Source organism: Manis pentadactyla, chromosome 2 (assembly GCF_030020395.1).
Source record: "Manis pentadactyla isolate mManPen7 chromosome 2, mManPen7.hap1, whole genome shotgun sequence".
Lineage (NCBI taxonomy): Eukaryota > Metazoa > Chordata > Mammalia > Pholidota > Manidae > Manis > Manis pentadactyla.
In genome coordinates this window covers 23,969,682-23,982,622 of record NC_080020.1, presented here as the reverse complement: position 1 = coordinate 23,982,622, position 12,941 = coordinate 23,969,682, and the positions used below count along the sequence as shown (strand labels likewise).

The window sequence follows — 12,941 nt, the reverse complement described above, 5'->3', positions numbered from 1 at the left end:
ACCAATAAAAAAACGGAAACTCTGAGCAGTGAAGTCATCAAGATCACCAAGCCAGGGATAAATCTGTAAAACACAGTGCCTGTGTTGGAGTTCAGTCATTATCGTTATCACGCCTCTTGCCCACCCCTTCAGGGTCGCAGGCCCCAGGGCAGAGATGCCCATGGAGGGAAAGAAAGTGCCTCCCAGGTGATGGCACAGTGATGGGTCCTTTCCTGTGGTTCCTGTAGACAATGACTCTGACGCAATGAGCAGCTCCTACGAGTCCTATGATGAGGAGGAGGAGGAAGGGAAGGGGCCGCAGCTCATGCACCAGTGGCCCTCAGAGGAGGCCTCCATGCACCTGGTCAGGGACTGCAGGATATGTGCCTTCCTGCTGCGGAAAAAGCGCTTCGGGCAGTGGGCCAAGCAGCTGACTGTCATCAAGGAGGACCAGCTCCTGGTGAGTGGCCAAGGATGTGTGGGTCAAGCCTCACATGGACTTGTGCGCACACACATATGTGTGTGTCTGTGTGTGTGCAGGTGTCTGCTTCAGTTCCTCTGGGCTTACTTTGTAAACAGAGATTCAAAGCCCAGTGCTTCTGAGATCAGGGCGCTCCAACTCAGGCAGAATTAAAAACAGAAACAAAAACAAAACTCAGACCTGATAAAGAGTTTACCAGGTTTTTTTTCTGGTAAGAATGAATTTTTTGCCACTTTAAAATAATGTTTATTATACAAAATGATTTTGTTAAATCTATAATCACATTGAATGAAAGCTAACCACTGTTAAGTTTTAATATACATATATCTACCTTGATTTCCATACATCTTTTCTGAAACTGAGCCCATGCACCATTTATTATGATTTTTAATTCACCATCTCTCTCACCATCATCTCATAAAAGAAAATGTACCTTTAATTCCAAAGGAAGATGGAAATCATTTAAGAAAAAATAATGAATAATGCCTCTTGACCCAAAAAGCTGTTGATAAGCCTTTTGCCCAACATATATCCACTTGAAACATGACCTTTTCTTATCCTGCAGCAGTGAAAAGTTCATGCCAGGTCAGAACTAGTCCAAGACTTACTTCTTTTCACTCCTATGCCTTCTGGTTGTTTTTTTTTTTTAACTGATGGCATTGGTTAGTACAATGTAAACAGAAGTGGTGAGTAAAATATCTCAGTCCAGATCTTGAAGGGAAAGTTGCAGTAATCCACCATCGAAGCTGGTGTTTGCTGTGGGTTGTTTGTAGATGCTCTTTATTATTCCACGAAGGAAGTTTCCCTCCCATCCTTAGTTTACTAAGTTTATCATACAAGTGGGTATGAAATGTTAGCAAATGCTTTTCCTACTTCTATTGACATAGCTGGTTTTTCTCCTTGTTTCTGTAAAATATGCTGAATTATAAGGTTGGTTTTTCAATGTTAACCTAGTCTTGTGTTCTCAGAATAAGCCACACGTGGCCTTGATGCACTATGCTTTTTTTATGTGTCTGAATTCTATTTGTTAGTATTTCATTTAGGGCTTTTGTAACTATGTTATGAGAGAGATTGGCCTAGAATTTTGCTTTTTTCTAATGTCATTGTCAGGTTCTGGTGTCAAGGTAATGCTAACTGCATAGTAAGAATTGGGAAGTAAGAACCGTTATTGATAAACTACTGACTTCCCGGAGCCAATCCTCTGTCCCCGCCAGAATTCTCTCCCACATTCCTGCCATGTTGCCTGTTAGTAGCAAGGAGCTGGCTTCCTCCCAAGCCAGCCTGTTTCCTCTCTGGCTTTTTGGACTAGAATGGTCTTCCTAGTGCTGTGCTAAAATCTGCCTCTTCCAAATAGGTAGTTTTGTTCCCTGGGGAACCCTTGAGATCTGAAGATTGCCCAAAGAACCCCCCCATCAGGCCTCCCTTCCTCAGGGCCAAGAGGCACAGCCCGTCTGAGGGAGTGGGGGAGGTCTCTGGTCAGGGGGGTGTCTCTCTGGGGTGCGTTGGAGTTCTCTGAGTGTGTGTTAGGGTGTCTCCCCCATCCTCCACTATAGGACACCCTGACTCCTTCTCTCCTTGCCCAGTGTTACAAAAGCTCCAAGGACCGGCAGCCACACCTGAGGCTGGCGCTGGACATCTGCAGTGTCATCTATGTGCCCAAGGACAGCCGGCACAAGAGGCATGAGCTGCGCTTCTCCCAGGGGGCTACCGAGGTCTTGGTGCTGGCACTGCAGAGCCAGGAGCAGGCCGAGGAATGGCTGAAGGTACGTGGAGCCTGTGCCCCTCCCACCCAGCCTCGCTTCCCCAGGCCTAGCCCTCAGTGGGGTGGGCTCCTGTCCCTGAAAGAAAAAACCCTGCTCAGGGTAGCGGGGAGTCAGTGTCCTCTGCACAGCTAGGGCTCACGTGTGGAAATGGGCCATGGCCATCACCAGTAAACAGACCTCAGGCTGGAATATTGTTTTCCTTCTAGTTATTTGAATAGCTTTCTAACATCATTACTGTGGGCTTGTCCAGCCTGCACATGTACACCTCCTAGCACAGGGAGCTTAATATCTTTGAAGGAAGCTATTTTTATCATTAGATAAGCCAATCTTATTTTTTTTAAAAAGGAAAAGTCCTCCTTGTCTTAGGTGAAATGTGCATCCTCGTAACATCCACCTGTGGTCTAGCTTCTGCACATCAGAGTTGTTTTGTTTTGGACATTTACTTTGTGCCATGCATTGTGCTAAAAGCTCTACATACATGACCTAACTTATTCTTCACATTTTTTGGGGACTATTATTGTTTCCCTTTTACAGATGAGAAAACTGAGGTACAGGAAATTTATGTGACTTGCCCAAGCTCACACAACCAAGTGACTGGGGTCAGGGTTAGAAGCAAACAAGAAAATATACTCCAAAGACCATAGGCAGGACGGCAGAGTGATGACAAGGGAAGACTCTGGTAGCACAGACTTGAGCTCAGGTCCAAGGCCCAACCAGCACTTACCGCTACGTGGTCATGTGCAAATGACTTCACCTCTCTGTGCCTCAGCTTCCTCCTCTATGAAATGGTTTTTATAAAGATTCTAGAGCAAACGTGATGTAGTGCCTGCCCGGCAGTATGCACTGTACGTGTCAGGGATTACTGTGTGGTGATGGTGCGGAAGCCCCACCTTCCGGCCCCTACAGCAGACCCTCTGCCCCTGCACCCTGCCTCTACTTCGCGCTGACCCCTTGCTCTCTCCTTCTCTGATATTCTTCTGGAACAGAGACCAAACACCCCCCTCCCTCCCATCCACTCTCCCTCACTGAAATAACCAGCTCTCCCACTGAGATGCTGATGTTTCTCACTGCTGCCCTGTTCTCAGGAGGGATAGGGAGAGAGACAACCTGCCCGATGGGGGAGCTTCTGACCTCAGGGGGGCTGCTGGTGGGTCAGAAAGATCCCTAGACCCAGAGTGTAAGGCTGGCCCTGGCATCCAGACCCTGGGAGAGCAGCAGTCCAGAGGTTAAGGGAGGCAACCGTGGCTTCACCTCTTGGAGCCAGGCCATCCTAATCTGTAACTTGGGGATCACAGCCATGCCTGACCCACAGGCTGCTATGGAGTACACTGGGATAATCCACATAAAGCAAAGATAGGTGAGCAACAAGTGGTGGCTGTTATTATTCAATGATCTGGATGCTTCTGCTATGTGACCTTGGCTGAAGGCCTTGCAGTCTCCATTTCTACATCTTTGAAATGGAGGGAATAGCCACAGCTGCCCTGTAAACTGTAAAGGCCCAACATGGCCACAGAAGCAAGTCCCTCATGCTTGTGCAGCATTACCTGGTTCACATGGTTTTTCACACCCATTATCTCACTGGTCCTCAGACAGTCCAAGGAAGTACACAAAAGACCAGTATTCTCACCATGTTACAATCAGAACAGGGAAGCAGCTTTCCCAAGGACCCAACTACTAGTGATGGAGGCAGGCCTGGAGGCCAACCCTCTTGTTTCCCAGTCCCATATCTTTTCAACTCAAGAAACAAAAACACGTGAAAGCCTGTTCAAACCCTGACATGACCCACACATGTGACAGGTCACATCAATCCACCTTATATACGCAGGGATCCCAACCCCTCTGCTTGATGGCCCTGACCACACAGACCCCATTTCCTTTTGCCTCCACAGAATCCCTGCCCACCTGCTCACAACTGTGCCTCCTCTCCACAGGTCATCCGAGAGGTGAGCAAGCCTGCTGGAGGTGCACAGGGGGCGGGACTACCCAGATCCCCAGTCCTCCTGTGCAAGCTGGACCTAGACAAGGTACCTCTTTCTCTACAAGGTCTACTCTGGGCCCAGCAGTGGGGACATGGCATGGGCCGGGGGAGCTCACAGGCTGGTGCAGCCAGGCATCCGTGGTGGTACTGCATAGGCTGTGAGTGCTCAGCATGGAGCTGGCACAACAGTAGGTGCTCAATAAATGTCTACTGAATTAAGGAATGAATAAGTCCATGTTCAAGGTGCAGTACAAGCCAGAGGAAGAGTGACTAACCCTACCAGGATAGGAAGAGGTCACATTTGAACAGAGCCATGAAAAGTAAATTGGAGTTTGTGAGAGGTGCAGGCTTTACTGGGACATGAGTGAAGTAGTCATTTTGTAGTTCATCTGGCTGTAAGCAAAAACATGCTGGTGCCTATTCTTTGCTTGATGCTACAGATGATAAAGAGACTCAGCCCCAAGCCATAGAAGGAGGTTTAAGGCCCATGTACATGGCTCTTGTATGGTGTAATAAAGGCTAGCACTATACAGAATATAACTGTGTGGATGGTATTGTTCTACGTGCTTTACATGTATTACCTAATTAAACTTCTGAAACTCTTTCATACTCTGGAAGCTTACACCAGGGGGCCTGCCCTTGTCTCAGGGGTTAGAAAAGGCCTCCCTAAAGAACTGCACTTCAGACGTGGGTGAGAAATTATTGAGAAAGGTGAGGGAAAAGGCATCCTAAGCAGAGGTTACAGGCCCTGGAGCAGGAGGCAGCATGGAATGGAAAGGGGCCAGCATGGCTGGGCCTGGAGAGGGTCAGGGGTTGTCAGCCCTATCAGAGTGGTCCTGGAAGGCTCCAGTGAGTGGGACGGTGGCTTGTGCTAGCTGGAAGGGTGAGGGGGTTGGGCTTAGGCACCTATGTTCAGCCTTAGAGAATGGGCATGACTGCACGGGGACAGAGGTGTGCCAAGGGACAGGGACTGCAGGGGAAGGGAGCAGCAGAAGCAAAGGTGTGGGGTCAGCAGGTAGGCACCAGGACAGGAGGGGTCTCATGCAGATGCTAGAGGAGACGCTCAGCTGTGTCCTTACTGGCCTTTGCCACTAGTGGGGTCTGAAGGAAAGCAACACTGACGGTATGAGACAGAGTGTGTGTGTGTGTGTGTGTGTGTGTGTGTGTGTGTGTGTGTGTGTGTGTGTGTGTGTTTATATTGTTCAATTCAAACGTGTGGAGAGAGAAGAAGAGGCAAGTCTGGAGGGATAGGCTTTCCTGTGGCTGAGTATACACCAGGAGGGCAGTAAAATACATAAGGTGGTATTTTTGGAGAAATGGGAATGGGCATGTCTCCCCATGTAATCTTGTAATTGAAGTGTCATCAACATTCAGTCAGTTTGCAAGTGCCCAGTGTTTCTTGGTATTTGCTTTCCATCTTGATGAAAAAGTTACCATCTGTACATAGTTGCAGAATGCATAGAAACATAACTTCTGTTTCACAATTTATAAGGGTGATTCTATATTCTTTTGACAGATTTATCCCAATTCTGACAGTTGCCATTTTTCCAGCCTTTGGAAACTGGGAGTGCATGGCCTGTCCTACCTCTTGTATCATGCTTATAGCAAAGAATCCCTGAGCCTCATCTGGGAGGAATTTAGCAGGAAAAGTTTAGGGGCCTCGGAGCTCTGTAATTCCACTGTTTTAAATGGGTGGATGCCATTTTAATCCTGTCCCAAGTTTGGCTGGCACAGCTTAGCTTCTTAAAGTGAGATGGCAGCGCCATACAGGTACTAGGAGTGATACAATCTGTCGGCCTCACAATTTCACTTGCGCTGGCTCCCTGGTGCCACAGCCCACTGAAAAGGGTCAGATTCAGGTAAGAAAACTGAGCTTTAAGGAGATGAAAGGACTTTCCCCCAATGAACAGGTGGTACTAGAGACTGAGTTTCTTCCCAGGTCCCTTTGACCACTCCACACCACCTATTTTGCCTACCTAGTAAGCAATTAACTGCTCTCATATGAACAAATGAACGAACAGATGAAGGATGAATGACTGGCCCAGACTGGCATGAGTAAGCGATGTCAGTCACAGTGAAGTCGTTGCTATGGTGCACATGCAGGCATCTTTACTGCCCTCTCACCTGAGCCAGGAGTGTGAACATTCCTCTTATCACCACTCAGTAAGTCCTGCTATGACTACTTTGAATGTGCCAACTCATCTCCTCTTCTCCGTCCTCACTGCAGTCCCAGCTCAGCCCCTTACCAAGGCTCATCTTGCCCAGCATGACGATCTCTTGGTGGCTTTTTTGCTTCCAGTCTGGCTCCTTCTTGTTCCCCCCCACAATGCTGCTAGAGGCAACTTCCTAACCAGCTACATTATAGCACTATCCCACTTAAATACTTCCCCGCCCCCTGTCACATATGCTCCAAAGTCTGAGGAATTCATTTCAATGCACTGTGATTAATTGCCTTGCTTCCCAAATAGACTGTGAGTGACTTGAAGACACAGCCATCCTAAGTCATTGCTGTCCTCTCTTACCTGGTTATCAGGCACCTGAGTGTTGCTGACAAATATTCATAAGCTAATCACCATGTGCAGGAGTGTTGGGGTTCGGGGGGACTGAATCAACAAAGGAAGACTTCTGAGTGTGCCTCTGGCATGGGGCTGTCTCTGTCCCTCCTCAGAGACTGTCTCAAGAGAAGCAGACCTCAGACTCCGACAGCCTGGGCATCAACGACAACTGTTCCACTCTAGGCCGCCGGGAGGCCTGTGACCATGGTAGGAGCCTCTGGGGATGCAGGCTGGAGAGTGTGAGAGCTGGGAGGGGACTTGCTATGTGCACACAGTGCAAAGCAGGTCCTGACCACTTTGGAGACCTGGGTAAGGTAACCTGGCCCGTCCACACCTGGAGCAGCAGGCCAGGCTCTGTGTACAGGCCGGAAGGGCCACAGGGAGGACGAGGGTAGGTAGATCTGAGATTTGGGGCTCCTCCCCTCCCCTGATACATTTCCATGGCAACAGGCAAAGGAAAGAAGAGCAGTCTGGCAGAGCTGAAGGGCTCGATGAGCAGGGCTGCAGGCCGGAAGATCACCCGCATCATCAGCTTCTCCAAAAAGAAGCTACCTGCCGATGACCAGCAGACGTCCCCCACGGAAGAGGAGTTTCCATGCTGTGGTGGGTACCAGGTGTGGGGAGGAGGATATTCAGACCCTGCTGATGCAGGCCCCCGAGACTAAGCCAGGAAATCCTCGAGGACCTACCTACCTCTCCCCGGGGCAGAGGAAAGAATCCAAGCTACTAGAGGGCTATCTCCACTGCATCAACAATCCACACCCTTCCATCACTTCTCTTTCTTGAGGCCCTGATGGTCAGCAGAGGAAAAGCCAACCAACTTCCCCATTCCTGTGCTCCCTGCAACCTCAGCTCTGATCACTGTCTCTGGGCTCAGTTTACTCCACTATGAGGAGAGGAGAGTATCTTATTTGCCAGTATATAACATGCCAGGTGTGTAAGTTACAGCCCAGTCTTATATTAGGAAATTTCTTAGATGAAAATACTTAAGTACTTTTCATTATAAGTGTATTCAATGTGAATTAAACATGATTTGGAGAGAAAACCTATTATTCTGCTCATATAAATGCAGTGTTACACATACTGCAATCCAACAGAAAATCATGTATTTTGGATATGAAGTAATATTCTACTAGCCCTGAAAAAGATATAAAAGCACATGGCTATAAAAAATATTTCCTAACCAGAGAATCAGAGCATGTTATGGTAAACGAAATTACTTAGACCTGAAACGTCATGAGAAGCCTCGGCTTGTTTAGTGACTCTCTTGGCTGGGTGTTTCTGTCCCCATATGCTGCCCACAGGTGTCAGCATCACCCATTATTTTCTGTCCTTCAGTAAACATTTTGCTCTTTTGGGGCAAGGAAAGGCAAAAGAGAATTGTGCCTTTTATTTATCCTATATAGTAGATCCTGCCCTTATCGCCAAGCTCAAATATGGTTCAATGGCTGTGCAGCTATGTATGAATGTAATTAGCAGTGCCCATTTCACAGACAGGAAACTGAAATTGAGGAAAAGAAGAGGATGGTGGAGGTCAAAAACCTGAAGAAAGTAGGTGACCCGAGACCCAGAAAGCCTTTTTCCAATTAGAGTACAAGGGTTGCCCAGGCACTTGGTCCCCGGGGTGTAGACCCATACACCACACCTTGGGTTTCCTCAGCGCTGGGCTGCTGGGAGGTCACACTGCTGGTCTTCCCCCTCAGGCCACCTGAACGTGCTGGTGAATCAGGGCTGGAAGGAACGCTGGTGCCGCCTGAATGGCAACACTCTGTATTTCCACAAGGACCGAACAGACCTGCGGACCCACGTAAATGCCATCACCCTTCATGGCTGTGAGGTAGTCCCAGGCTTTGGGCCCAGACACCCATTCGCCTTCAGGATCCTGCGCAACCAGCAGGAGGTCACCATCTTGGAGGTGAGAAGAGAGGAACCAGGTGATCCTCAGTGGTGGGAGCTGAGAGTGCTGACCTACTTGTCAGCTTTGTCTCAGGGACCTTGGCACCGGTGCTACAGGGACTGAGGGGGAAGGGAAAGTAAGCCTAGCAATGACCAAGTGACCAGGTAGAACTGCCAGTTAAAAATATAGGACACCCACTTAAATTTGAATCAGATAAACAATAAATAGTGTTTTTAATCAAGCATATCCCATGCAATAATATTAGGTTATCTACTTATACTAGAAAATTATTGTTTACCTAAAATATGAATTTAACAGAGCATTCCACATTTTTATTTGCTAAATCTGGCAACCCTAGAAAATCAAGGTTTGTTTATTCTCCTTATTAAAATCTCCAGCCTAAAAAGCATCTAGTCTGATCTGAGCTGGATCTGATTCTGGAATCCCCTCTAAAACCTCCCCACCAGTGGCCGTCCACCACAGAAACACCACTGCCCTTCATGACAGCTTGCCCTGACCAGCAAGCAGCTAAACCTTTAGGAAGAGTTTCTCCATTTGAGGTGAAACCTTTAAGCTCCATGAAGGCAGTAACCATGCCTGTTCTGCATACTTTTGCTTTCCCAGAACCCAGCGTGATGTCTGGCACACACTAAGGCCTCAGTTAATATTTGTTGAACAAATAGCTGAATGAAAATGTGATTTCATTCTACCCATTTACTGTTGCCCCTGCCTGGAGACATTAGCCCTCCACTCTGAGACCATGCAAAATACACTGAAACTCTCATCGATATGTCAATCCTTCAGCTACTAAGACTTTAAAATGTTAACACTGAAGGAAAACTTAAAGAATACCCCCTCACATTACAGACAAGGAAACTGAAGCAGGGCAGCCAAGTGCTTTGTCCAAGGCTCCACAGAGGGTCAGGGGACCCTTGGTTTTATCTTAGAACTAAAACCTACCTCTTGGTCTTGGATTCTTTGTCTAGTACCTACTGCCTCTCTCAGTTCTTAAATTTCAAGAAATATTGCCTCTGTAACTCACTTGTTTTTGATAGCTTGAGATGGGTCTCTTATTTCTCTTAAATTATACACAGAGCTTTCTGGCAAAAAATATGCTTCCTTTATTCAAGTTTAGCATTTGTGTGCTAAGTTGACTTTATAATAATGCTCTCTGTAAGTGAGAACTAACTTAAATATGTGCTTAGTTGACCACCAACTTCTTGGAGATTTTCCTGTATACAGTACTACAAACAATTGCCAATTTTAATACACACAAAAAAAAATGATAGGGTTATATGAGAAATAGCTTCCTCTAATAAAAAGTAAAATTTTTTTTTTAATTCAGGGAACACCCAAATGTTTTCATATCTAAATGGTCAGGAAGGCTCTGAGAATAATAAGTGAGGATGTGTGCCTTACAGAGGTGGTCAGAAAGGGCATCTCTGAGGAAGTGGCACTAGAGCTAAGACCTGAACAGAGGGAAAGTGGGGGCCACTTGGATTTCTGGGTGGGTGCCCTAGTTTTGGTGCTCTTGGAGCTGTAAGTATTGGGTACATAACAGGTCCTATATGACTATGGGTTTGGCTGAAGTGAGCAGGTAGCCCGAGAACCTGACAGTGCCAAAATGAACTTGGCTTGCACCTCCTCTCCCTCAGGCAGGCTGCTCAGAGGACATGGGCCGTTGGCTTGGGCTGCTGCTGGTGGAGATGGGCTCCAAAGTCACTCCTGAGGCGCTGCACTATGATTACGTGGACGTGGAGACCATAACCAGCATCGTCAGTGCAGGGCGCAACTCATTCCTGTAAGGGTCAGCAACCCCACAGCCCACAGCTGTACAGGACCTATCTTGTCTGGGCTCCCTCAGAGGCTCTGAGAACAGCCTTGGGCACAGAGAGGGAAGGGAGGAAGGGATGAGAAGGACTCTGTTTCCTTGGGAAGGCAGAGTGGGCACCAGCAGGGGCAAGCTGGCTAAAGGAGGGATAGCCCAGGGTCGGGCAAGGCTGTGGAGGGAATGAGCAAAAGTGGAAAAGCCCTTCTGCATATGACCTCGGCTCCACCCTCATGAGCCGCAGAACCTGAGATTCTCATTCCCTTGGGCACCCAGGCAGACACAGGGCTGGTACATGGAGTCTGACATTAGAAGGGCCAGGTTCAAATTATGGCTCTTGCATGACCAACAGCTTGGGCTGGTTGCTTGCCAGCTTAGACCCTGTCTTCTCTCATTTATAGAATGGAGGTGGTGAATTATCTGCTTCCCAGGTTGTTGTGAGAATCACATGGGCCCCTGACTATGAAGCTCCTAACACAACGATGGCCCAGTGCTGCCTGGCATGTTTGCTATTACTAACCTTATAACATCTTTTATGAGCTGCTGCCTGAATCAAATGAGAGTGGACAGGAAAGTACTGTAAACCACAGTGTGGTTGTCATCATCATGCCTTGTTTATTCTAGATATGCAAGCTCCTGCCGGGACCAACGGCCTGAGCTTCATGTCTACGACGATGTTCCTCATGAAGAGGTGCAGGTAAGGCCCCTGGGGCTGCCCGGGGGCACGGCAAAGGCCACTGTTAGCTCTCCCTCGCTCACTACTTCTTTTCCCTTTACCTCAGAGAGATCTTTTTCATTTAACTAACAGCTGAAAGGGGAGGGAAGACCCTTTTTATCACAGATTGCGGCTCTGAAGGAGGATTCCCTGACACGGGAGACTGGCTGGTACAGGGAAAAGGTCCCCAGATCAGAAAGAGAAAAGGGCTCTGTAAACTGTGAAGCACTATTCCAGTCTGAGTAAGGTATGGGGCTCTCTACCTGTTTAGTGCTGTGAACTGATACTGCTGATTCAGTGGTGTCTAGGGGTAAAAGCAGAGGAGGACACTGACTGGGTGACCACTCCAGTAGGCCTCCACCTGGTAGCTTCCACACTCTGGGCTTCAGCTTCAGCTCCCAGGACAGAGTCTCCCTGTCTGGCTCACTAAACCAAGGAGATGCCTGCTCATTAATTCAGTGAGGCCCCTGTAGCCATCACATGACCTGGGCTCCCCCTGGCAGCATGTCCTGTGCCTTCTCCTCACACAGCAGAGCCAGAGAACCACCTTCTGAGTAGACATTGGTGAGTGAGTCAGGCCCCACACCTAGAGGAGAAAGGGCATCAAGCTCCCAAGGAAAGCACATGTCTCTGCCAGCCAGGACCTCTGCCTTGGACAGTCCTGGATAACACTCTAGGACTCTCTTTTCTAGAAACTTCCCCAATCGTCTTTCTTCTTTTGACATGTTCTTTCTTCAGACTTGGATAAACCAGCAAATGCAGCTTAAGATCCTTCTTAGTTGCAGAGTCTAGTATCAAGACAGCTTAGCACTTAAGGGCTACTTTGGACTCAGGGCTGAATCTGATTTACCTTAGGCTTCCCTTCTCTGGTCCTTACTCCCTGGCTTCAGATGGATATGATCAAACCTAACTGATTGGACTATTGCAAGAATTAAATTAAATCATGGAAAGAAGTTAGCAGAGTGCGTGAACACTGGAAGGTCTTGCACAGGGGAGTAAACAATGCTGTTATTGACATCATTATTAAGTTACATTATTATCTTATTCCATTCATGGTTTCCTGAGCTTTGACAGGACTTTGAGTGTTAATACTCTTCATGCACAAATGTATAGCCAGTCTATTAAGTTATGTAACTTCTACCATTGGCTGATGTGTTCCATGACTTCTTCACTGGAGACTCTATATTAGCAATTCAGAAAATCTGCAGAATACTGCCAAGTGAAATGAGGACAAAAACATCTGTGATAAATCAAATACAGCCACCCAGCCTTTTGAGATGCTAATTTCCCTGTCAGTGGATATTCCAGCTTACAGTCACATTCTGCTGCCCCAGGGAGGTAGGAGGATCAAACGATATATTGCTAGTGAAGGTGGTTTATAAACTGTTGAGTGCTACACAAGACTAAAAATGTAAGGCCAGGTCTCAGAGGTCCCACAGCACTCATCCTCTGAGCACAGACCAAAATCCATCCCTACACCGATGACTCTGAGCCTGTCTGGACTTCACCCTCTTCCTCCACCTCTCACCCAGGACGAGGAGCCCAAGCGTCCCACTGGGGCCCAGGTGAAGCGCCACGCCTCCTCCTGCAGTGAGAAGTCCCACCGAGTGGATCCACAGGTCAAAGTCAAGCGCCATGCCTCCAGTGAGTTCTGTGTGGGTGGGAGGAGGTGAGGGAGACAGTACCTGAGGGGAGAGAGCCTTAAAATCAGACTCCACCAAAGGCCAGGCAGGTATGTGTAAGAA

The 12,941-nt window shown here is 47.8% G+C and overlaps 1 protein-coding gene across 7 annotated transcripts in view; it reads left to right on the top strand.

The window, feature by feature from the left end:
• AFAP1L1 (actin filament associated protein 1 like 1) overlaps nucleotides 1-12,941 on the top strand; it is an 81,351-nt gene that overhangs the window by 37,830 nt on the left and 30,580 nt on the right. For 6 of the 7 annotated variants that reach the window (XR_008993443.1, XR_005023935.2, XR_008993445.1 and 3 more), the window contains exons 7-15: nucleotides 228-439; nucleotides 2,044-2,223; nucleotides 4,155-4,247; nucleotides 6,870-6,963; nucleotides 7,207-7,359; nucleotides 8,460-8,671; nucleotides 10,309-10,454; nucleotides 11,106-11,178; nucleotides 12,729-12,840. Coding sequence is in view for 4 of the 7 variants with exons in the window: in XM_057490928.1 (XP_057346911.1) it covers nucleotides 228-439; nucleotides 2,044-2,223; nucleotides 4,155-4,247; nucleotides 6,870-6,963; nucleotides 7,207-7,359; nucleotides 8,460-8,671; nucleotides 10,309-10,454; nucleotides 11,106-11,178; nucleotides 12,729-12,840 (1,275 nt within the window). In the remaining 3 variants the exon portion in view is untranslated. The remainder of the gene's footprint in view (nucleotides 1-227; nucleotides 440-2,043; nucleotides 2,224-4,154; nucleotides 4,248-6,869; nucleotides 6,964-7,206; nucleotides 7,360-8,459; nucleotides 8,672-10,308; nucleotides 10,455-11,105; nucleotides 11,179-12,728; nucleotides 12,841-12,941) is intronic. The other variant, XM_057490937.1, reaches the window with a different exon arrangement.